Source organism: Eretmochelys imbricata, chromosome 9, assembly GCF_965152235.1.
Source record: "Eretmochelys imbricata isolate rEreImb1 chromosome 9, rEreImb1.hap1, whole genome shotgun sequence".
Taxonomy (NCBI): Eukaryota; Metazoa; Chordata; order Testudines; family Cheloniidae; genus Eretmochelys; species Eretmochelys imbricata.
The window spans coordinates 55,562,754-55,586,140 of NC_135580.1; the positions used below are offsets into that span (position 1 = coordinate 55,562,754).

At 48.9% G+C, this 23,387-nt stretch overlaps 1 protein-coding gene across 1 annotated transcript; it reads left to right on the top strand.

Moving 5' to 3' along the window:
• The first annotated feature begins 3,428 nt into the window (after positions 1 to 3,428).
• MTERF4 (mitochondrial transcription termination factor 4) lies at positions 3,429 to 15,437 on the top strand. The gene is made up of 4 exons (XM_077826535.1): positions 3,429 to 3,806; positions 11,674 to 12,205; positions 13,723 to 13,907; positions 14,767 to 15,437. The coding sequence occupies exons 1-4, from the start codon at positions 3,429 to 3,431 to the stop codon at positions 15,133 to 15,135; spliced, it is 1,464 nt and encodes a 487-aa protein (XP_077682661.1). The 3' UTR covers positions 15,136 to 15,437.
• The last annotated feature ends 7,950 nt before the right edge of the window (positions 15,438 to 23,387 follow it).

Below are 23,387 nucleotides of genomic sequence, written 5' to 3' on the forward strand. Positions count from 1 at the left end.
TTCACAGATTCCGTGACTTCCAAAGCTGCAGCGGCCAGTGTGGCTTGCCCTGGGGCCAACTGCACTGCCCATTGCTGGAGCGGCCCCGGGGCCAGCCGTACCAGTCACTGCTTGGGCAGCCCCAGGGGCAGCTGGCCTCAGGGACCAGCAGTTGTGGTGGAGTCCCTGGGCGATGCTCTGGAACTGCTCCCTACGAAGCCAGGCAGGACTCTGGGGAAGTCTCCTTTCTGTGAGCAGACTGTCTGCAGGACACAAAGCTCACACAGCTTCCACCTTCCTGGGTCTGACCTCGGAGCATTCAGCATCCTCTGCCCCTCCGTGCGCTTCCCACGAGTCCACCCAGGGGGCTCCTGGGGAAGCCAGAGGGTCCTGCACCCCAACTCCGCAGTCAGACGTGACTCTCAGCCAGCCAGTAAAACAGAGGTTTATTAGACGACAGACACATGGTCTAACACAGAGTTTGTAGGTGCAGAGAACAGGACCCCTCAGCTGGGTCCATTTTGGGGGGCAGTGAGCCAGACAACCATGTCTGTACTTCACTCCATGTCCCCAGCCAGCCTCAAACTGAAACTCCCTCCAGCCCCTCCTCCTCTGGGCTTTCCCCTTTCCCGGGCCAGGAGGTCACCTGATTCCTTTGTTCTCCAACCCTTTAGCTCTCACCTTGCAGGGGGGAAGGGCCAGGCCATCAGTTGCCAGGAAACAGGGTGCCATTCTCTCTGTCCAGACCCCTGCACACACCTGCCCTCTGCTCTGCAATGATCATACACCCTTACCCCACCACCTAGATACTTAAGAACTGCATAGGGGAAACTGAGGCACCCCCACACTATTCAGAGGAAACATTAAGAACAGTCCCACTTCATCACACTAGCCAAGCAGCGGTCCCAGGGACGGCCCGGGGACCTCCAGAGCACCAGTGGTCTCGGGGTCGGCCTGAGCCATGACCAGTGGGTGGTCCTGGGGGCGGCCAGAGTGGCAGCCCCGGAGACCATTGGAGAGCGGTCCCTGGGGGGCCTTGGAGCAGCGGGTGGCTGAAGGCAGTCGGTCCCTGGAGCAGGAGCCAGTCATTGGCCCGCAGGGTCCCCCAGAGCAGCACCACCCTAGGAGCAACTAAGATTTAGTCAGGGGTATTTATAGTAAAAGTTATGGACAGGTCAGGGGCCATTAGTTTTTGTTTATTGCCATGACTTATCCATGACTCTTACTAAGAATACCCATGACTAAACTTTGCGGACGATACTAAACTGGGAGGAGTGGTAGATACGCTGGAGGGGAGGGATAGGATACAGAAGGACCTAGACAAATTGGAGGATTGGGCCAAAAGAAATCTGATGAGGTTCAATAAGGATAAGTGCAGGGTCCTGCACTTAGGACGGAAGAATCCAATGCACCGCTACAGACTAGGGACCGAATGGCTAGGCAGCAGTTCTGCGGAAAAGGACCTAGGGGTGACAGTGGACGAGAAGCTGGATATGAGTCAGCAGTGTGCCCTTGTTGCCAAGAAGGCCAATGGCATTTTGGGATGTATAAGTAGGGGCATAGCGAGCAGATCGAGGGACGTGATCGTCCCCCTCTATTCGACATTGGTGAGGCCTCATCTGGAGTACTGTGTCCAGTTTTGGGCCCCACACTACAAGAAGGATGTGGATAAACTGGAGAGAGTCCAGCGAAGGGCAACAAAAATGATTAGGGGTCTAGAACACATGACTTATGAGGAGAGGCTGAGGGAGCTGGGATTGTTTAGCCTGCAGAAGAGAAGAATGAGGGGGGATTTGATAGCTGCTTTCAACTACCTGAGAGGTGGTTCCAGAGAGGATGGTTCTAGACTATTCTCAGTGGTAGAAGAGGACAGGACAAGGAGTAATGGTTTCAAGTTGCAGTGGGGGAGGTTTAGGTTGGATATTAGGAAAAACTTTTTCACTAGGAGGGTGGTGAAACACTGGAATGCGTTACCTAGGGAGGTGGTAGAATCTCCTTCCTTAGAAGTTTTTAAGGTCAGGCTTGACAAAGCCCTGGCTGGGATGATATAATTGGGGATTGGTCCTGCTTTGAGCGGGGGGTTGGACTAGATGACCTCCTGAGGTCCCTTCCAACCCTGATATTCTATGATTCTAAGGGGTTAAGAAGCTCAAATAACCTGGTTGGCACCTGACCAAAAGGACCAATGGGGAAAGAAGATACTTTCAAATCTGGATGGGGGAGAAGGCTTTGTTTGTGCTCTTTGTTTTGTGTGTTCCCTGGGAAAGCAGAGAAGCATCAGGTCAGAAAACTCCTTCTCCTAAAATCATCCTAAAATGAGTCTTAATACACACACAAGAGCTAGCTAAATTAATGGAGGCTCGGTCCATCAGATGGGCAGGGATTGTGTCCCTAGCCTCTGTTTGCCATAAGCTGGGAATGGGCAAAAGGGAATGGATTACTTGGTGATTACCTGTTCTGTTCATTCCCTCTGGGGCACCTGGCACTGGCCACTGTCTGAAGAGTGAGTTTGTGTGTGTATGGGGGTGGGGGGGTGAGAAAACCTGGATTTGTGCTGGAAATGGCCCACCTTGATTATCATGCACATTGTAGGGAGAGTGGTAACTTTGGATGAGCTATTACCAGCAGGATAGTGAGTTTGTGTGTGTGGTTTTTGGGAGGGGGGTGAGGGGGTGAGAGAACCTGGATTTGTGCAGGAAATGGCCCAACTTGATTATCATGCACATTGTGTAGAGAGTTGTCACTTTGGATGGGCTATCACCAGCAGGAGAGTGAATTTGTGGGTGGAGGGTGAGAAAACCTGGATTTGTGCTGGAAATGGTCCAACTTGATGATGACTTTAGATAAGCTATTACCAGCAGGACAGTGGGGTGGGAGGAGGTATTGTTTCATATTCTCTGTGTGTATATAAAGTCTGCTGCGGTTTCCACGGTATGCATCTGATGAAGTGAGCTGTACCTCACGAAAGCTCATGCTCAAATAAATTGGTTAGTCTCTAAGGTGCCACAAGTACTCCTTTTCTTTTTGTCTGAAGACAGGATACTGGGCTAGATGGATCACTGAACTGACCCAATATGGCCGTTCTTATGCATGTTCTCTAAACCAGTGTTTCTCAATCTGGGGGCTGCAGAAGGGGAACTTCAAGGGGGTCGCAAGCAGGAGTGGGTAGGTAGCAGGGCAATTGCCTGAGGCCCCAGAAAGCTAATTTACATGTTTCAGCCCTATGCTGGGGTGAAACCCTGAACCCTGTGCTCTGGGAGGGCTGCTGAAGTCTGAAACCCCAAGCTTAAGGCGCAGGGGGAGGGATAATTTTTTTAAGTCCAAAGAGGGTCGCCAGCAGGAAAAGGTTAAGAAGCACACTGCTGTAAACTGTGCACACCTAGGACCATGGCTTGGTGTTCTCCTGCCACCCAACACCGTGCGGGCCCGGCCTGGTGGGTCCATTGCCAATGCGATCTCAGCGCAGCTCCTCACACCCCGTGTTCCCCGGCCCGCTGTTGATCGAGCTTGGCGGGGCTGTTCACCCCGTCCCGTCCCTGTGGGGCAGCAGAGCTGCGGAAACGGGCCAGCTTCTAGGGAGCCGAGCGAAGGCCCAGGGCTGTAGCACAGGACGCCTCCAGTCCGGCGCGCACGGGGGAGCTGCAGCCGAAGGAGGCCTGTGTGGCCCTGCGGGAGAGGCGGGGAAGCCGCTGCCGCAGGGAGTGTGGCCCGGGACTGCGGAACGCGCCGCTTCCAGTTTCCAGGCGGGTTGCGGGCTGCATCTGCCCTGCGACATGCACAACAGCAGCCTGGGCCCGATACGGTGGTTACCGAGTCACGCGGCCTGGGTGAGCGCACAATGCGGGGAGCGGGGGGCAGGGTGAGCGGCGCGGCCCGGCCGTGCAATGCGGGCGACAGGGTGAGCGGCGCGGCCCGGCCGTGCAATGCGGGGGGGGGGGGCGGGCGACAGGGTGAGCGGCGCGGCCCGGCCGTGCAATGCGGGGGGGGGGGGGGCGGGGGCAGGGTGAGCGGCGCGGCCCGGCCGTGCAATGCGGGGGGCAGGGTAAGCGGCGCGGCCCGGCCGTGCAATGCGGGGGGGGGCGGGGGGCAGGGTGAGCGGCGCGGCCCGGCCCGGCCCTGCCCTGCCCTGCCCTGCAATGGGGTGGGGGCGGGGGGCAGGGTGAGCGGTGCGGCCCGGCCGTGCAATGCGGGGGGCAGGGTGAGCGGCGCGGCCCGGCCGTGCAATGCGGGGGGGGGCGGGGGCAGGGTGAGCGGCGCGGCCCGGCCCTGCAATGGGGGGGGCAGGGTGAGCGGCGCGGCCCGGCCGTGCAATGCGGGGGGCAGGGTGAGCGGCGCGGCCCGGCCGTGCAATGCGGGGGGGGGCGGGGGGCAGGGTGAGCGGCGCGGCCCGGCCCTGCCCTGCCCTGCAATGGGGTGGGGGCGGGGGGCAGGGTGAGCGGCGCGGCCCGGCCGTGCAATGCGGGGGGCAGGGTGAGCGGCGCGGCCAGGCCGTGCAATGCGGAGAGAAGGAAAACTCTTCCCCCCAGTTTGGTTTCTGAACGCGTAGGCATGACAGTCCGGGCGGGCTCCCCTTGTCTCACCATGTTGGGCCCAGCCCCTAAGCACCAGCTGCTAACTCAGCCCCCACCTGTCCTTGACCTGTACCCACCGCTCTTGCTGGTTGCTGAATCCTTCCTGAACTCACAGCCTATGTGGAGAGAGGTATCCGTCTGCCCGGCCCGCTGACATTCCGTCGCAGGGAGGGACTGAACCCTTCTGGACGTTATTCCCAGGAGGGTTAGACCTGATTTGCAATATAAACACTGTTCCCTGTCCCAAAAAGCTTCCAGTCTAAAGGAGCCCGAGTGAGAGTGCATGGGAATGCCTGTGGTTTTTAAAAATACATTGTTAATATGATTTGATTCCTTTCTAGTCGCTATCACAGATGAGGTGAGTCTTGAGCAGGGAGCCTGGGCTGGCATCTCAGTGGCCTGCAGTAGGGAGGGCATGCTGTGCATAGGTGGGTGGCATGGAGACAACCAAGAGAGGAATAGATGAATGCAGTACCAAGTTGGTACCGCTGTGGATGAATCAGCATTGTGCCCTATTTGAAGTACTGGTATGGGTGGGTCTAGGCCTGCCCAAAACTAAAGGCCCTCCCCCTTCACAAAGGGGAGGAACCACTAAATTCAGGCTCCACTTGACTACAGGGGGCAACAAATGAAAAAACAGTAATGGGAGTGAAGGTCACAGGGCAAAACTCAGGGATCCAGTGGGGGATATGGAGCAGAGAGCTCCGACAACAGCCACTGCTCCTCAGAGAAGTCCAGTGGACGCTGCCCAGAGCAGGTCTGCATGGAGACGTAGTTGTACTAGGGAAAGGAAATAGGCTCTCCCCATCCAGCTTTCTCCTCCTAGAGTGGTGGATGTCTATCTTGGCCAGAACTAGGAGTAGGTTGACGAGGAGGTTTAGCAAATTTGTGGGGCCACAGATAGGCTGTGTATGAATTGGGAGGTGCAGGGGACAGTGCAGCAGGTTCTGGAAGAGCTGGAAGAGGGGCTGCAGCCTGTCCCACCCTATGTAGATAGAGCGAGAGGACACACAACAGAGGCAGGGATCGGGGGATTTTGTAAACCACACCAGGTACACACCTGCACTCACAGCTCCGTGAGGAAGCCACCAGCTGATATCCCCAGTGCGCCCTGGGATCAGAATGGAGTACAGGCTGGCTCACTGGGTTCCTTGCTCTCCACTGGTTGCAGCGGGCCCCATTGCTCGGTGTTGGGGGGAGACACGAGGGTGAAGATGTGAATAGGATGGAGGAGAAGTGTGTACAGATGTTTCTTGGGCACAGTTTGGAGGTGGTCTGGCTGGATATTGTGCAGCTGGTTCTGGTGGCATGTTGGAGGTGGCTGGGGAGACTTGCAGGATGGCCCCGATGGCATGTTCTGGGGGGCCAGGGGTGAGAGGCGGGCAGGGAGCAAAGTCCTGCAAGGCTTGCTTAAGGGAAAGCAAGAGAAGCAGGAGGCAAGGCTGCCCTCACCACCTGGAGCACATGACCGACAGGTAGCATGGGGTGGACAGCTACATGTGATGGCTGCATCAGGATTGTGTAGTGAAGGCCCCCTGCCTGTTTTGTTGCAGAAGTTGGAAGGTGTGTAGGGAATGAAGTATGGGATTCCAGAAGGAGAAAGGATAGTCCCATTGCACTTGAACACTGCCTTGGAGAAGTGGATTCTATCCCTGCCTCTGCCACAGAGTTTCTATGTGATTCTGGGCAAGTCACTTACATGCAAATTTTCACAGGTGTTCTTCCTTTTTTACACCCCAAACTTGAGACCCAAAGAGTCTGATTTGCAGCCATGCAGAGCACTCACTGTTGCAGCTGGTCATTGGGAGCTGTGCTTTGAACATAGAGCATGTAATGCCAAGAAAATCAGGTCTCAGGTGTCTCCAGTTGGTCACCTGAAATTAGGGGACACTTCTGACCTTAATCCCTTGTGCTTCAAGCCCCTGTCTATAACCTGGGGATACTGATACAAACTGTACCTCACAGGGATGTTGGGAAGTTAAAGTCATTAGTGTTTGTGAAGTGCTACAGAAAAGGCTCTGAGGGATTAATTCTGTACTCAGTGCAGGATTTGAATAGTGTGCAGCAATTAAGACATGGGACAACACAGTGAATGATGAAGACAAAGCAAAGTACTGAATAGCTACTAGGGCTGTTGATTAATCGCTATTAACTCACGCAATTAACTAAAAAAAATTAATCGCGATTAATCTCACTGTTGAACAATAGAGTACCAGTTGAAATTTGTTAAATATTTTTGGATGTTTTTCTACATTTTCAAATATATTGATTTCAATTAAAACACAGAATACAGTACTCGCTTTACATTGTTATTTTTATTACAAATATTTGCACTATACAAATGATAAAAGAAATAGTATTTTTAATTAAGCTCATTCAAGTACGATAGTGCAATCTCTATACTGTGAAAGTGTAACTTACAAATGTAGATTTTTTTTTTACATAACTGCACTCAAAACCAAAACAATGTAAAACTTTAGAGCCTACTAGTCCACTCAGTTCTACTTCTTGTTCAGCCAATCACTAAGACAAACAAGTTTGTTTACATTTATGGGACATAATGCTGCTCTCCTTATTTACAATATCACCTCATAGTGAGAACAGGCATTTGCATGGCACTTTTGTAGCTGGCATTGCGAGGTATTTACGTGCCAGATATGCTAAACATTCTAATGTCCCTTCACGCTTTGGCCACCATTCCAGAAGACATGCTTCTATGCTGATGATACTCGTTAAAAAAAAATGCCTTAATTCAATTTGTGACTGAACTCCTTGGGGGAGAACTGTATGTCTCCTGCTCTGTTTTACCCGCGTTCTGCCATATATTTCGTGTTGTGGCAGTCTCAGATGATGACCCAGCACGCGTTGTTCGTTTTAAGAACACTTTCGCTGCAGATTTGACAAAATGCAAAAAAGGTACCAATGTGAGATTCCTAAAGATAGCTACAGTACTCGACCCAAGGTTTAAGAATCTGAAGTGCCTTCCAAAATCTGAGAGGGACAAGGTGTGGAGCTTGCTTTCAGATGTCTTAAAAGAGCAACACTCAGATGCAGAAATTACAGAACCTGAACCACGAAAAAAGAAAATAAACCTTCTGTTGGCGGCATCTGACTCAGATGATGAAAATGAAGGTGCGTAAATCCACATTGCTGTGGATTGTTATCGAGCAGAACCCGTGATCAGCATGGACGCATGTCCTCTGGAATGGTGGTTGAAGCATGAAGGGGCATCTGAATCGTTACCGCATCTGGCATGTAAATATCTTGCGATGCCGGCTACAACAGTGCCATGCGAACACCTGTTCTTACTTTCAGGTCACGTTGTAAACAAGAAGCCGGCAGCATTATCTCCTGCAAATTGTAACCAAACTTCTTTGTCTGAGCGATTGGCTGAAGTAGGACTGAATGAACTTGTAGGCTCTAAAGTTTTATATTGTTTTATTTTTGAGTGCAGTTATTTTTTGTGCATAATTCTACATTTGTAAGTTCAACGTACATTATAAAGAGATTGCACTACAGTACTTCTTTTAAGTGAATAGAAATATACTATTTCTTTTGTTTTTTACAGTGCAAATATTTGTAATCAAAAGTAAATATAAAGTGAGCACTGTACACTTTGTATTCTGTGTTGTAATTGAAATCAATATATTTGAAAATGTAGAAAGCATCCTAAAACTTTTAAATAAATGGTATTCTATTATTTTTAATAGTCTGATTAATCGCAATTAATTTTTTAATTGCGCGATTAATCATGATTAATATTTTTAATCGCTTGACAGCCCTAACAGCTACCTATTCAGCGAGCACTGTCCATCCTGTGCAGGGAATGGAGCAGGAGTCCTGTGGGAAAAATAGCAGGTGATCATGGAATTAAAGACTTTCATAATGTGTATGGTGCACAAGGGGGCCAAACTAAAGTTGCAGGTATCAGGGGGTAGCCGTGTTAGTCTGTATCCACAAAAACAACAAGGTGGATGTAGTCCACTCCCAATAATAGATGAGGAGGTGTCAATTCCAGGAGAGGCAAAGCTGCTTTTGTACATGTACTTTGGCCAAACCAGACAGTCCCTATGTAAAAGAATAAATGGACACAAATCGGACATCAGGAATGGTAACATACAAAAGCCAGTAGGAGAACACTTCAATCTTCCTGGACATTCTGTAACAGATTTAAAAGTAGCTATACTTGAACAAAAAAAACTTCAGAAACAGACTTCAAAGAAAAGGAGGACTTGCGGCACCTTAGAGACTAACAAATTTGTTTGAGCATAAGCTTTCGTGAGCTACAGCTCACTTCATCGGATGCATTCAGTAGCTCATGAAAGCTTATGCTCAAATAAATTTGTTAGTCTCTAAGGTGCCACAAGTCCTCCTTTTCTTTTTGTGGATACAGACAAACAGGGCTGCTATTCTGAGACTTCAAAGAGAAACTGCAGAGCTACAATTCATTTGCAAATTTAACACCATTAATTTGGGCTTGAGTAGGGACTGGAAGTGGCTGGCTCATTACAAAAGTAGCTTTGCCTCTCCTGGAATTGACACCTCCTCATCTATTATTGGGAGTGGACTACATCCACCCTGATTGATTTGGCCCTGTCAACACTTGTTCTCCACTTGTGAGGTAACTCCCTTCTCTTCATGTGTCATTATATAATGCCTGCATCTGTAATTTTCACCCCATGCACCTGAAGAAGTGGTTTTTTACCCACAAAAGCTTATGCCCAAATAAATCTGTTAGTCTTTAAGGTGCCACCGGACTCCTTGTTGTTAAAGTTGCAAGGGTATCCTTAATCCAGGCATTTCCTAGTTTATTAGTGTTTGATTTTGCAACCTGAACTTTTAACATGTACTCTTTTTCTTTTTTAGTTGTAATGTAGTAGTCTGTATAATCAAGTGTTTACTGGAGCAGTTTCAGTCATCTTAACTATTGGACTTCTGGTCTGATAGAGCTTCCGATTGCATAAACTAGATAATAGACCTCAGAAAGGATGTATTTTATTTTGACTTGGATACTTCATATAAGGCAAAATTGTGAAAAACAAACCACAGGAGGTTCTATCAGCTTATGCTCAAATAAATTTGTTGGTCTCTAATGTGCCACAAGTATTCCTTTTCTTTTTGCGGATACAGACTAAAACGGCTGCTACTCTGAAACCTGTGAATATAATGTAACTGGAATATGCTTCATGCAAAAGGTCTCTTGTAAGGTATCATTACAAAGCTTATAATCTACTGAGTGTGTTCATCCTATTTGTATGAACGTATCATTCTGGTATCTGAAACTAGAAATACGAAATATAACTCTGAGGGCCTATTGTAATTATGCAAAATGTGGGCCATTAATGGTGGTTGGAATCTTGATGGCTTCCATTAACCAGGACAATTGTCTGTAGATGGCTCTGTTTTACTTCACAAATCAGATGTCAAGAATTATAACATTCATAAACCAGTCGGAGAACACTTCAATCTCTCTGGTCACGCAATCACAGACATGAAGGTCGCTATCTTAAAACAAAAAAACTTCAAATCCAGACTCCAGCGAGAAACTGCTGAATTGGAATTCATTTGCAAATTGGATACTATTAATTTAGGCTTAAATAGAGACTGGGAGTGGCTAAGTCATTATGCAAGGTAGCCTATTTCCTCTTGTTTTTTCCTACCGCCCCCTCCCCCCCAGATGTTCTGGTTTAACTTGGATTTAAACTTGGAGAGTGGTCAGTTTGGATGAGCTATTACCAGCAGGAGAGTGAGTTTGTGTGTGTATGGGGGTGGGTTTTTGGAGGGGGGTGAGGGAGTGAGAGAACCTGGATTTGTGCAGGAAATGGCCCAATTTGATTATCATGCACATTGTGTAAAGAGTTGTCACTTTGGATGGGCTATCACCAGCAGGAGAGTGAATTTGTTTGGGGGGGTGGAGGGTGAGAAAACCTGGATTTGTGCTGGAAATGGCCTAACCTGATGATCACTTTAGATAAGCTATTACCAGCAGGACAGTGGGGTGGGAGGAGATATTGTTTCATATTCTCTGTGTATATATAAAGTCTGCTGCAGTTTCCACGGTATGCATCCGATGAAGTGAGCTGTAGCTCACGAAAGCTCATGCTCAAATAAATTGGTTAGTCTCTAAGGTGCCACAAGTACTCCTTTTCTTTTTGCGAATACAGACTAACACGGCTGTTACTCTGAAATCTGTTTTACTTGTAAGTCTTCCTGTATATGTATGTGCTGGCAAGTGGGTAATGAAGTCTTACAGTGACATGTGATCATGTCACCTGAACTGGAATCCATCTTTAACCTGGTGCTTTTCCATTTAGAACCAGGGGTGAGAACCCAGAGAGGGACAAAGGATTCCCGCCTTATGCAAAAGATATGTAAGTGGGTGGAACCAAACAAAGGGGTTGGCAATCATGAGAAATCCCCTAGCTACCACCTGAGCTGGAACAAGGGCTATACCAGGGGAAAGGATTGTGCCCAGACTAGGAAGGTGTCTGGTCTGTGAAAGAAACTTATTGAAACATCTCTGAGGGTGAGTTTTTATCTGTATTCAGTTTTCTTACTGTATTAGGCATAAACTTGCGTGTTCTATTTTATTTTACTTGGTAATTCACTTTGGTCTGTCTGTTACTACTTGGAACCACTTAAATGGTACTTTCTGTATTTAATAAAATCACTTTTTACTTATTCATTAACCCAGAGTATGTATTAATACCCCGGGTGGGGGGGAGACAGCTGTGCATATCTCTCTCTCAGTGTTATAGAGGGCGAACAATTTATGAGTTTACCCTGTATAAGCTTTATACAGGGTAAAACGGATTTATTTGGGGTTTGGACCCCATTGGGAGTTGAGCACCTGAGTGTTAAAGACAGGAACATTTCTTAAGCTGTTTTCAATTAAGCCTACAGTTGTTAGGGGACGTAGTTCAGACCTGGGTCTGGGTTTGCAGCAGGCTAGCGGGTCTGGCTCAAACCAGGCAGGACACTGAAGTCCTAAGATGGGAGGGCAGGGAAAGCAGGAGCAGAAGTAGTCTTGGCACATCAGTTGGCAGCCCCAAGGGGGTTTCTCTAATCCAACCCGTCACACTGACTCTTTCCAATCAGCTTGTTTTGTGGTGTGTTTCTGCAGGTCCTGTGGGGATGCAGGCTGGTCCCCAGCACCCATCCCCCTGTTACAAGACAGTCATGGTTGTGTGCCTCTCCATCTGCTGGATTGCCTGCCTCTTTCTGCCGTCTGTTAAGTAGTGGGTGTAGACTGGCATCTGTAGCCTCATCAGAATGGAGTGGTGGGAGTTTGTCCTCTGCTGGTTGGGAGCAGGACAGCAATGAGCCAGAACCGAGTAGAAAGCTCCTGGAAGCTGTCCGTCTGTCCCTGGCGGCACAGCAGAGACAAGCTGATATAGGGAGCTCGGAGCTGGGGAAGATGTTGGATTCATTCTCTGACATGGGATTCAGTAATGCCCAGATAATGGAGCTGTTCGGGTTGCAGCCCAAGCTGGCTCCTCAGACACGGCTGGCACTGGTTTCCGAGCTCCTCCTGTTGGGCTTGGATGCTGACTCCACACTGAGGGCCTTGCAGAAGAGCCCTGAGGTGCTAAGGATGACGGCCCAGCAACTGAGGCATCGTGCAGACTACCTGCGGAGACTGGACCTCAGAGAAGGTAACACGGTGTTGCATGTTCACTGCCTTATATGAGATACAATGCTGAAATGCTGCTAAAAGTACTTGGTGCCCTCAGATGATCCCCTCTCTGCAGTTACTGGAGTAAGAGCTGGATTGAGAGCTGTTTAACTCTGGTGTCCTGGCAGCACACCCTCAGATCTCTTGCAGCATGTTAGGAAAAAACTCTTGTGTAAGAGATGGGAGAGTTGACCCGAGCGATGTTACCTACCAAAATGATGAACAAGAACTCAAGCAGCTTCTAGCTCTGCCTATGGTGGAGTTCATATAATCACCCAGTGTGAAAGTACTTGCACCTTGAGTGCTTCAGCAGTTGTTCCTGCTGCCAGAAATCGCACAGAGTCAGGGTTATGGGAAGCGAAGTCAGCAGATTCATTAACACTATCCCAGCTCCAGCCTACTCTCCCCCACCTCCCAGAAATGTATGCCATCTCTCTCCAGCCCTCTGCAAATGCTGATCTGTACCAGGGGGCAGGGCTTCTGTTTTCAGACCATTTCTGCCATCCCAAGCATCTCTGTCCCAACTGAATTGCTGCTGACAGATCAATCCCTGCGTTACTTGTGTGTTGCAGTGCTCTTCGTCCCTCTCCCCTGGCCCTGACAGGAATGTGTTTCATTTGATGGAGACTAATTTTCTATAGCTGTAAATTTCCCCCTTATGCTTCTGCCACTAATTAAACATAGTAGCAAACTGCCTGTTCTCCTGCAGCTTAGCAAACCTGTGGCTCTGGGGAGGGGTCTCTACCAGTGAGTGTGAGGACGGGGGTAGCTGTCCAGGTCTTAGCGGATAACTGAGAGAGAGTCTGGGATCTGTTTACAGAGCACCCTGCTGGGAGAGGCAGGTGGCTCAGGCTGTTTGTCCTGCATGAGACTCCTGATTCCATATGGGTTACCTAGGGAGGTGGTGGAATCTCCTTCCTTAGAGGTTTTCAAAGTCAGGCTTGACAAAGCCCTGGCTGGGATGAGTTAGTTGGGGATTGGTCCTGCTTTGAGCAGGGGGTTGGACTAGATGACCTCCTAAGGTCCCTTCCAACCCTGATATTCTGTGATATGCTGCTTGTGAGAAGGGAGAGGCAGACCAATCCACCTGTGCTTCAAATCTAGACTATTCTCAGTGGTGGAAGAGGACAGGACAAGGAGTAATGGTCTCAAGTTGCAGTGGGGGAGGTTTAGGTTGGATATTAGGAAAAACTTTTTCACTAGGAGGGTGGTGAAACACTGGAATGCGTTGCCTAGGGAGGTGGTGGAATCTCCTTCCTTAGAAGTTTTTAAGGTCAGGCTTGACAAAGCCTTGGCTGGGATGATTTAATTGGGGATGGGTCCTGCTTTTGAGCAGGAGGTTGGACTGGATGACCTCCTGAGGTCCCTTCCAACCCTGATATTCTATGATTCTATGATCTGACTGTGCAGTTCTATTGCCTGAATCCCTGTCCCCAGTAAATCATCCTCTCCTGCATGCTGAGCACGTCTCATTATCTGCCCTTTCATCTGACGCAGAGAACCTGCAGCAAGTAGTGAGCCACTGCCCCAGAATCTTCACCTTGTCCTGGAAGAAAATAGATGCAGTGGTGCGGGTGTTCAAGGAGAAGTGTATTTTCACAGCAGATCAGGTGACGGAGATTCTGCATCGCTACTCCAATGTCCTATTGGAGGAACCGCATGACCTGGAGTACAAATTCCAGGTGAGGCTGGGCCTGTGGGGGGCTGCAGAACTCCTTCCTTAAGGGCTTGCAGTAGCATGAACCCATCTGAAAGTCTGGCTGGTGGTTTGAACTCCGTGGCACATGGAGAAATCAAACCAGAGTGGGAATCACCAGGTTTATCTCCCCACATGTATCTGTCCTCTGCCGCACACCGACATCTGAGTGTCATGGGATTGGCTTCTCTCGTGCCTCTCAATCTGAGAGATCTGAAGGAGAGACCAATTTCTTGGCCTGCATGGAGCAGCATGCATGTGAATTCAGTGGAGATACACATGCAGTGTGCAGACAGATTCTGCTTAACTGGGTCTGACTGTACTGTTGATGCTAATACTTCAAAGTGCTGTCTTCTTTTACAGAGGCCAGGTTAGAGGAACTGAGCTGCAGTATTTTACTTGCTTGGTGTCTGCTCCACTGTTCTCCCCCAAGTCTTCGTAAAAAAAGGATGACCTCCAAAATGTAACAGCTGAAGTGCATTTGTGTTTAATGCATGTACTCTTCCACCCTCCTCAAAACACCCTCATCAGCAGTGATCCCATCAAGACCTCTGCTCTTCTTTTGAGTTCATCCGTCACCTAGTGTGTATCTGATCTAGTGCTCTGTGGAGCAGGGACTGTATCTTGGTAAATGTACTGCCAGTGTGCACAGTACTAAGCATTCAGAGTAGGTGCATTAGAAGTCCTCGATTCAGATTTCTCTGCGGCTAGTTACCTGTGTATGTCTATAGGAAAAGTGAAGCACAACTTTTATAGCACCTTAGCTCCAACCCAGTGTATTTCCTGGGATATGCTGATATCAGCTAAACAGGATATATTTTTATCTCCCTTTGTCTTTCCTGCAGTACGTGCACTTCAGAATGGGAGTAAAGCACAAAGCAGTGGTGAAATCTGGTCTCTTCCGAACTCCAATAGCTGAGGTCAAGAACCGGCATATCTTCTTAGAGCGCCTGGGGCTTTATCAAACCCCTGACAAGAAAGGCCAGACCCAGATCGTCAACCCGAAACTGAAGGAAATCGTCGGCGTTTCGGAAAGGGACTTCCTGGCCAAGATAGCCCACTCCTCCCTGGAGGAGTTTGAGGTCTTTAAGAAGCTGCTGGCTCGGGAGGAGGGGGAGGGGGAGGGGGAGGGGGATCAGGATATAGCCTCTGAAGAGACAGACTCAGCCAGCGAAAGGGAAGGGAAAAGGTCTGACAGCGAAGAAGGAAACTGAACTCTTATCCTCAAGCTTCAGTAAGGGCTTGGCCAAAGAGTCATTGGTGGAAACCAGCTGCTGGGGTTACCACACATCTTGGCTGCTCCTAGACATTCCCTTCTGACCTGTGTGTTTAATGTTGTTGCCATGACATCACTAGTTCGGAAACATTCACTGGAAACAGGACCCTGGGGCCACAGCCTGAAACTTGACTGCTGCCTGGGGGCCGACAGTCCTGTCCCTGTTTTCCTCATTGAGCTGAGGCCTTTGTTCCAGGTGGCTGTGTAAAACCAATAAAGCTCAGACCCTTCAGGAAGCGAGTGCCCTTCTCTGTCACTTGGCCTGATTTCCCCACCCGAGCGTGGTGGGACACCCCAGCTCAAGAGGAATCTGCTGTTTGCCAGATGGGCTCAGTGAGGGGAAGGGGCAACTCTAGGCTGGGGACTGTTGCCCAAAGTTGGTGCAGCTGGTAGACGAGCCCTGGTTGCCACACATCAGAGGGTAGTTCTGGGCATTGGTAGCTCTCGCCTGGTCACCCTTTACAGCACAGCCTTCTTTGATGGGGGTGGGGCTGCCCCGCCAATGGCACTCCCACACCAGCAATGGTGGCCAGGGCCAGCACTAGGAAATGCTGCGCGAGCACAGGTCTGTCCTGCCCGAACCTTCCCCCACAAAGATAGCTGTCAGTGGAAGAAGGGATGGCTACCCCTGCTAGAAGCCAGGAACGTGAGAGCTGTCTGCTGCCTTAGGGAGTGTAAATGTTTAGCATGGCCCTGAGTAGAGGGGCTGGATTGTGTGGGGTCCTGGAGAGAAGCTGGATTTTGGGGTTGGAGACTGAGAGACCTGGGCTCTGTAATGAGGGGAGGCGATGAGGCAGCTTAGGATCAGAGTTCAGGAGGACAAGACGATGGATTTTTTGGCTGTGGAAGGAAAGAGCCCACTGAGCTTCAGAGGCAGGAGAGGAGACGGATGTGGGGCAAATGGTCAAGGGAGGAGGAGAGAGCTTGGGGTTGGGCCCAGGAAAGGAGACATTGTGTGAGCAGGTGAACTGCTGGTTTGAGAAAAGTGGTTTGGTTGTGGGCTGAGGAGGCTGGTGAGTAGATTGGGGGGCAGGAAACTGGTTTGATGTGAGGCACGTGTGTGTGTGGCTGGTGTTGAGGAGATGCCTCTGGTGCATGTGGGCACTGTGGGTTGGGGAAAAGGGATTGACTCTCCCCTTCCTTCTGCCTCTTCTCCACCACCCACTAAACAAAGGACCCAATGGCTAGCAATTGTATTTTTATTTAAAAAACAAAATAACTAACTTTTTTGAACAAGATAAAATCTTTTTCTGCTGCATTACATACTGTGCTTAGTCTCTGTGTAGCATATCGTTTGACCTGGATCTAGCTCTCAGGTAGCTACATTACAACACGTACCAAGAGTGGAGACTCCTTGTATGGCAGAAGGGAAGCAAGCTGCTGCAACCGCGTTGCTGCTGCCGGGCCATGGGTCTGTTCTGGGCAGCAGCTCTCAGGCTGACGGTCCGTGTGAACATGGTGGTCTTGCTGGGGGAACATGAGGTGGGTGGGAGTGCCAACTCCTGGATTTGCAGCGAGAGTCTACTCTCCTGTCCTATAGCTCAAAGGGTGCCATAGGTGGACTGGAAGGGAACATGCACCGTCTGCTTGCAGGATTGCTTTAGTTTCCAGTTAAAGGTTTGCATGAAAACTCGAGATTTTAACAAGCTGCAGGCTTCTTTTGAACCACACTGTCTGCATATGCATTCAGTGATCCTATTTTCAGGCAACGTCGCAGAAGGGTTGCATGTCCTTCGCCACCGCCACCATCTTGGACTCAGGTGACAGAACACCTGGGGAAAGGGGGTCCTGACTTGGAATGCTGGATGATTTGACCCCTGGGGTTCTGGTCTCAACTCTCTTCTCTCCCCAGGTAATGACAAGGGCTTTCCAAATTTCTGACACCCTCCTCCCACGTCCCAGAAGCAGTGCCGCCACCCCTCCCCCATGACCACGTGAAGGGCGTTTAAGAGCTAGTGATTCTAAGCTTTCCCATGTGAAATGAGCTCAGAATAACTGAGACTCTAGAGTTGTGGGGTGGGCCCTTAGGAAGCTTTATTACCTGTCAACCAGTCCACTTCCCAGTTTGGTTTCCAGCAGCATCTCTCAAATGGGTCGTTCTTGTGCCTGATCTTTGCAGCAGTGGCCTGATGGCATTGGGAGGCAAAGGGAATATTCCACTGCAGCAGAGATCCGTGATTTGGGTTTTCCTCATCCCTAGTGGGTAGTAGCATTACCCTCACTGCCTGGAAAGGAGCCTGATTTTCCAGCTGGCTGCTGTGGCTGGCCAGGTTCCTCAGCACCCTGACATTCTCTTGCTCTGAGGGGTGTTCGGCGAGGTGCTCAGAATGGGGAGGACACCTGCTTAACGCCTGTGCCGTGTTCTGCTCAGAACAATTCTTTCCTTCGCTAAAGAAACTGTATTTACACTTTACACCCCCTTGACTATTAGCTCTAGGCAGTGGGGAAAGGCTGCTGTATTCTGCGCCATGAGTCACAAACAGCCTCCTAGCGGTGCACCCATATACTGCTTCTGAAACAACACTCTAGTACCATTGCTAAACTATATCTCTGGTATGTATTAATTTATAATATACACTGTGTATAGTAATACACAAATCTATGTGTAACTAGTGTCATACTCATACAAACTCTCAAAAGCTAGGAAATCTTAAAAGCCAGACGTGCTTTCCTTGAGCCTGCCCAGCTGGTATTGCTGCCAATATCTAAGCACCACTGCAGCCAGCTCTGCTGTAATTCAGGGAATTAGTGCTTGGATACCAGTTGGTGTCACAGCTGTACCAGTGTTTGTGTGTCAGTTTCCTGGTACTGCCTGGTTTAAAATATACAGCTGCAGAGAAGTGGATTACAGCTGACATGCTTTGGACACTTACTAAATCTGTTTCAGCTGGAGATGAGGACTTTAAACATTTTCTTTGCTGAACACGGCTATAGTGCCCTGGAATGATTTCAGTGACCAGTGTGTTCATGTGCTATAAAAATGAGTATGGGAGCAAACCCATTTCTAAGCCTTCACCTTTTTTTTTTTTTTTTTGGGGGGGGGGGGCGGAATTTCATCATTGTTAGGTGCTGTAGACATTTTTCTAAGCTACCCACTGAAACTCAGTTAAAACATTAATAACTTGAGGAAAATAACCAATATTGACTGCTGGTCAGCACAGTGTTCTTAAAACCCAAACATTTAAGGTACAAAATAAGGGGAAATGTGTCTACTACTTTATTTTCCACCCTCATCTGTTCAAATAGTTAGGATTTTTTTTTTACTTGACTCTGCAGGGGAATATTTTACTTCTCTGCCAGGGCTGTGTAGGTCAGGTGTCAGTTCATAGCTCAGGAGCGTAGTGCTGTATTAAACTTGATTTATGGGTGATTTGTAATTTAACAGATCGGTGCATATGCTGGTAAGAGGGGGCTGGATTTCAGCCCTGTAAATGCCCATGCAGAGGAGGGACTCACATGAACAGGCCTGGGTTACAAAGATAGGCTAACCCCCGTACAAGACAGTCAGCCATTCTAATGTGATGTTGCTTGTCCCTAGATGGATTCTGGTGATGGGAAGAAGGGCGCCCGCAATAAGGAAAGCCCATGTGAGGGCTCTGGTGCGCCTGCTGCCCGGAGGGGAAATGGCTGTGTGGTGTGCCAGTCTGAGTGTGTCCCTAACAGGCTGGAGGAGAGGGAAGGGCAGTGACTCCACGTAGGAAGGTCTCCCCCATTATTTGTAGATCCGATCTTCCTGGTGTTTGAAAGCCCTTAGATCTGGTAAAATGAAGCTCTTAGTGCTTTGAACCCTATGAAAGAGAGAGAGAACATTAGAATCAGCTGAAAGCACTCCAACTTCAATTTCTTTTTGTCTGAGGGAGTGACCCACTCTTGCTCCCATGCGGTTTGGCTGATGGAGTATACTTGCCCCATAAGAGCTTGGAAACCATATTAATGCTTTCTTGTGTATCCCCTTTTTCCCTATTGAAGTCAGTGGTGGTTTTGGCCCTTTGGTTCTTAAAGATTTCTGGGCTGCTGCTGTTTACAGTTGCAAGTGACAAGTGTGTAAATCTGGCCCCTAGTGTTTGCTAGTGCACATTTATTTGCTCTAGCAGAGAAAGGCAAAGCTATAGGATGCAGGGTCATACGCACAAGCAAGGGGGGTCGGAGCATTTGATTTTGTGCTTCTCCTGTTTGACAAGTAATATTTAAAATAAAGATAATGGGGCAGATTAGATGGGGAGGGCTCTGAGTTACTACTACTACAAAGAATTCTTTCCGTGATTTCTGGTTGTTGGGTCTAACTGATCACCATATTTGGGGTTGAAAGAACCATATTCTCTCTGTTGAAGGAAAAGGCCCAGGTAGGGTCCATTGAATTGTTGAGGTAAATGTGTGGTTACACAAGTGGTGTTGGAGAGAGGGTTTTGGATTCTTCAACCATGTTGTTCCAGGAAGAAGGATTGCTAGGAAGAGATGGGATCCACCTAACGAAGAGAGGGAAGAGCATCTTCGCAGGCAGGCTTCCTAACCTAGTGAGGAGGGCTTTATACTAGGTTCGCCAGGTGACCTAGACCCAGAGGTAAGTGGGGAAGTGGGATATTGGGAGGAAACACAAGGAGGAGGGTGGAACAGGGGAGGCCTCTGGATTCATACTGAGAAAGTAGGGCAATCGGCTAGTTATCTTAGGTGCCTGAACACAAACGCAAGAAGCCTGGGAAACAAGCAGGAAGAATTGGAAGTCCTGGCACAGTCAAGGAACTATGATGTAATTGGAATAACAGAGACTTGGTGGGGCAGTTCACAGGACTGGAGCACTGTCAGGGATGGGTATAAACTGTTCAGGAAGGACAGGCAGGGGAGAAAAGGTGGGGGAGTTGCACTGTATGTAAGGGAGCAGTATGATTGCTCAGAGCTCCAGTTTGAAACTGTTGAGAGTCTTTGGGTTAGAGGCGAGAGCAACAAGGATGACATCATGGTGGGCGTCTGCTATAGCCCACCAGACCAGGAGGATGAGGTAGACGAGGCTTTCTGAGGACAACTAATAGAAGTTTCCAGATCACAGGCCCTGGTTCTCATGGGGCACTTCAATCACCCTGACATCTGCTGGGAGAGCAATACAGCAGTGCGCAGACGCTCCAGGAAGCTTTTGGAGAGTGTTAGGGACAACATTCTTGTGCAAGTGCTGGTGGGGCTGTGCTCCTCTTCACCTGCTGCTCACAAACAGGGAAGAATTTGATAGGGGAAGTGGAAGTTCATGGCAACTTTGGCAGCAGTGACCACGAGATGGTTGAGTTCAGGATCCTGACAAAAGGAAAAAAGAAGAACAGCAGAATATGGACCCTGACTTCAGAAAAGCAGACTTTGACTCCCTCAGGGAACTGATGGGCAGGATCCCCTGGGAGGCTAATGGGGGAAAGGAGTCCAGGAGAGCTGGCTGTATTTTAAAGAAGCCTTGTTGAGGACGCAGGAACAAATCATCCCGATGTGCAGAAACAATAGCAAATATGGCAGGCGACCAGCTTGGCTTAACAGAGAAATCTTCAGTGAGCAAACACAAAAAGGAAGCTTACAAGAAGTGGAAACTTGAACAGATGAGTAGGGAGGAGTATAAAAATATTGCTCAAGCATGCAGGGGTGTAATCAGGAAGGCCAAAGCACAATTGGCATTGCACCTAGCAAGGGATGTGAAGAGGAACAAGAAGGATTTCTACAGGTATATTACCAACAAGAAGGAGGTCAGGGAAAGTGTAGGATCCTTACTGAATGGGGGAGGCAACCTAGTGACATGATATGGAAAAAGCTGAAGTACTCAATGCTGTTTTTGCCTCAGTCTTCACAGACAAAGTCAGCTCCCAGACTGCTGCAGTGAGCAGCACAGTATGGGGAGGAGGTGAACAGCCCTCAGTGGTGAAAGAACAGGTTAAGGACTATTTAGAAAAGCTGGACATGCACAAGTCCATGCAATGCATCCAAGGGTGCTGAGGGAGTTGGCTGATGTGACTGCAGAGCCATTGGCCATTATCTTTGAAAACTCGTGGCTATCGGGGGAGGTCCCGCATGATTGGAAAAAGGCAAATATAGTGCCCATCTTTAAAAAAGGAAGAAGGAGAATCCTCATGGAGCAGGTCCTCAAGGAATCCATTTTGAAGCACTTGGAGGACAGGAAAGTGATCAGGAACAGTCAACATAGATTCGCCAAGGACAAGTCATGCCTGACCAACCTGATTGCCTTCTATGATGAGATAACTTGCTCTGTGGATGAGGGGAAAGCAGTGGATGTGTTATTCCTTGACTTTAGCAAAGCTTTTGATACCGTCTCCCACAGTATTCTTGCCAGCAAGTTAAAGAAGTAAGGGCTGGATGAATGGACTATAAGGTGGATAGAAAGCTGGCTAGATCAATGGGTAGTGATCAACGGCTCGATGTCTAGTTGGCAGCCAGTATCAGGCGGAGTGCCCCAGGGGTCGGTCCTGGGGCCAGTTTTGTTCAACATCTTCATTAATGATCTGGATGATGGGATGGATTGCACCCTCTGCAAGTTCGCAGATGACACTAAGCTGCGGGGAGAGGTAGATACGCTGGAGGGTAGGGATAGAGTTCAGAGTGACCTAGACAAATTGTAGGATTGGGCCAAAAGAAATCTGATGAGGTTCAACAAGACCAAGTGTAGAGTCCTGCACTTAGGACGGAAGAATCCCATGCAGGCTGGGGAGCGACTGGCTAAGAGGCAGTTCTGCAGTAAAGGACCTGGGGATTAAAGTGGATGAGAAGCTGGATATGAGTCAACAGTGTGCCCTTTTTGCCAAAAAGGCTAATGGCATATTGGGCTGCATTAGTAGGCGCATTGCCAGCAGGTTGAGGGAAGTGATCATTCCCCTCTATTCGGCACTGGTGAGGTCACACCTGGACTATTGTGTCCAGTTTTGGGCCCCCCACTACAGAAAGGATGTGGACAAATTGGAGAGAGTCCAGCGGAAGGCAACAATTATTAAGAGGCTGTGGCATGTGACTTACAAGGATTGGCTGAGGGAGGTGGGCTTATTTAGTCTACCGAAGAGAAGAGTGAGGGGGGGATTTGATAGCAGCCTTCAGTTACCTGAAGGGGGGTTCTAAAGAGGATGGAGCTTGGCTGTGCTCAGTGGTGGCAGATGACAGAAGAAGAAGAAACGGTCTCAAGTTGCAGTGTGGGAGGTCTAGGTTGGATATTAGGAAAAACTATTTCACTAGGAGGGTGATGAAACACTGGAATGGATTACCTAGGAAGGTGGTGGAATCTCTATCCTTAGAGGGTTTTAAGGCCCAGCTTGACAAAGCCCTGGCTGGGATGATTAGTTGGGTTTGTCCTGCTTTGAACAGGGGGTTGAACTAGATGACCTGAGGTCTCTTCCAACCCTATTCTTCTATGAGTCTATGATTCTATGGTTGGGAAGGAATTTCTCTCCATGTAAGATTGGCAGAGACCCTGGGGGTTTTTCGCCTTCCTCTGCAGCATGGGGCACTGGTCATTTGCAGGCTTAAACTAGTGCAGGAGGTCAGAGATGATCATGATGGTGCCTTCTGGCCTCTAAGTATGTGAGATCCACCCCTGTGTAGCACCCTGAAATGTCTGTGCCTGGGTCAGCTCTGCCACAAGGAGGCAAGGGTAGGGAGTGGAAAGGCCATAGGGACAGGCCTTGAAGACTGGGATTCAGTTTCCAGCTCTGCTGCTGACCTGGGGGAGGTCTTGGAAAACAAGTGGAAATTTTTAGATGCCCCTTCAAGACCTGGAATGGAAACATTTGAAATTTTGGGAAGAATTGTGAAGAAACTTATATGAAATATTTTCTCTCAGAATTAGCAGGGAAAGAAGAAGGAAAAAACCGGAAATGCTTGAACTATGCTAGCATATCCAAGGCTACATTAGTAACTGTTTACATGATATTATAGTGGTTCACAGGATGGCTAGTTTTGTCTATATTTACCACATTTACTCTGTGCGTGTGTGTGTGTGCGCACACACAATAACACTCCACTACTAAAGAGTCTAGTGGTGGTGTTACTATAAAGTTTGGGTATATCCTGAATTTATTGGTAGTCCTTATTATTATGCTCGGTTAAATTACATCTTAGGGAGGTTCATTTCCTGAGCTTTCTCTCTAGAAACAGGAGTTTCTTCTGTACTCTGTGTGAGTGTGGCAGGTCAGGTCTATTTAGTTAACCTTCCCTTTT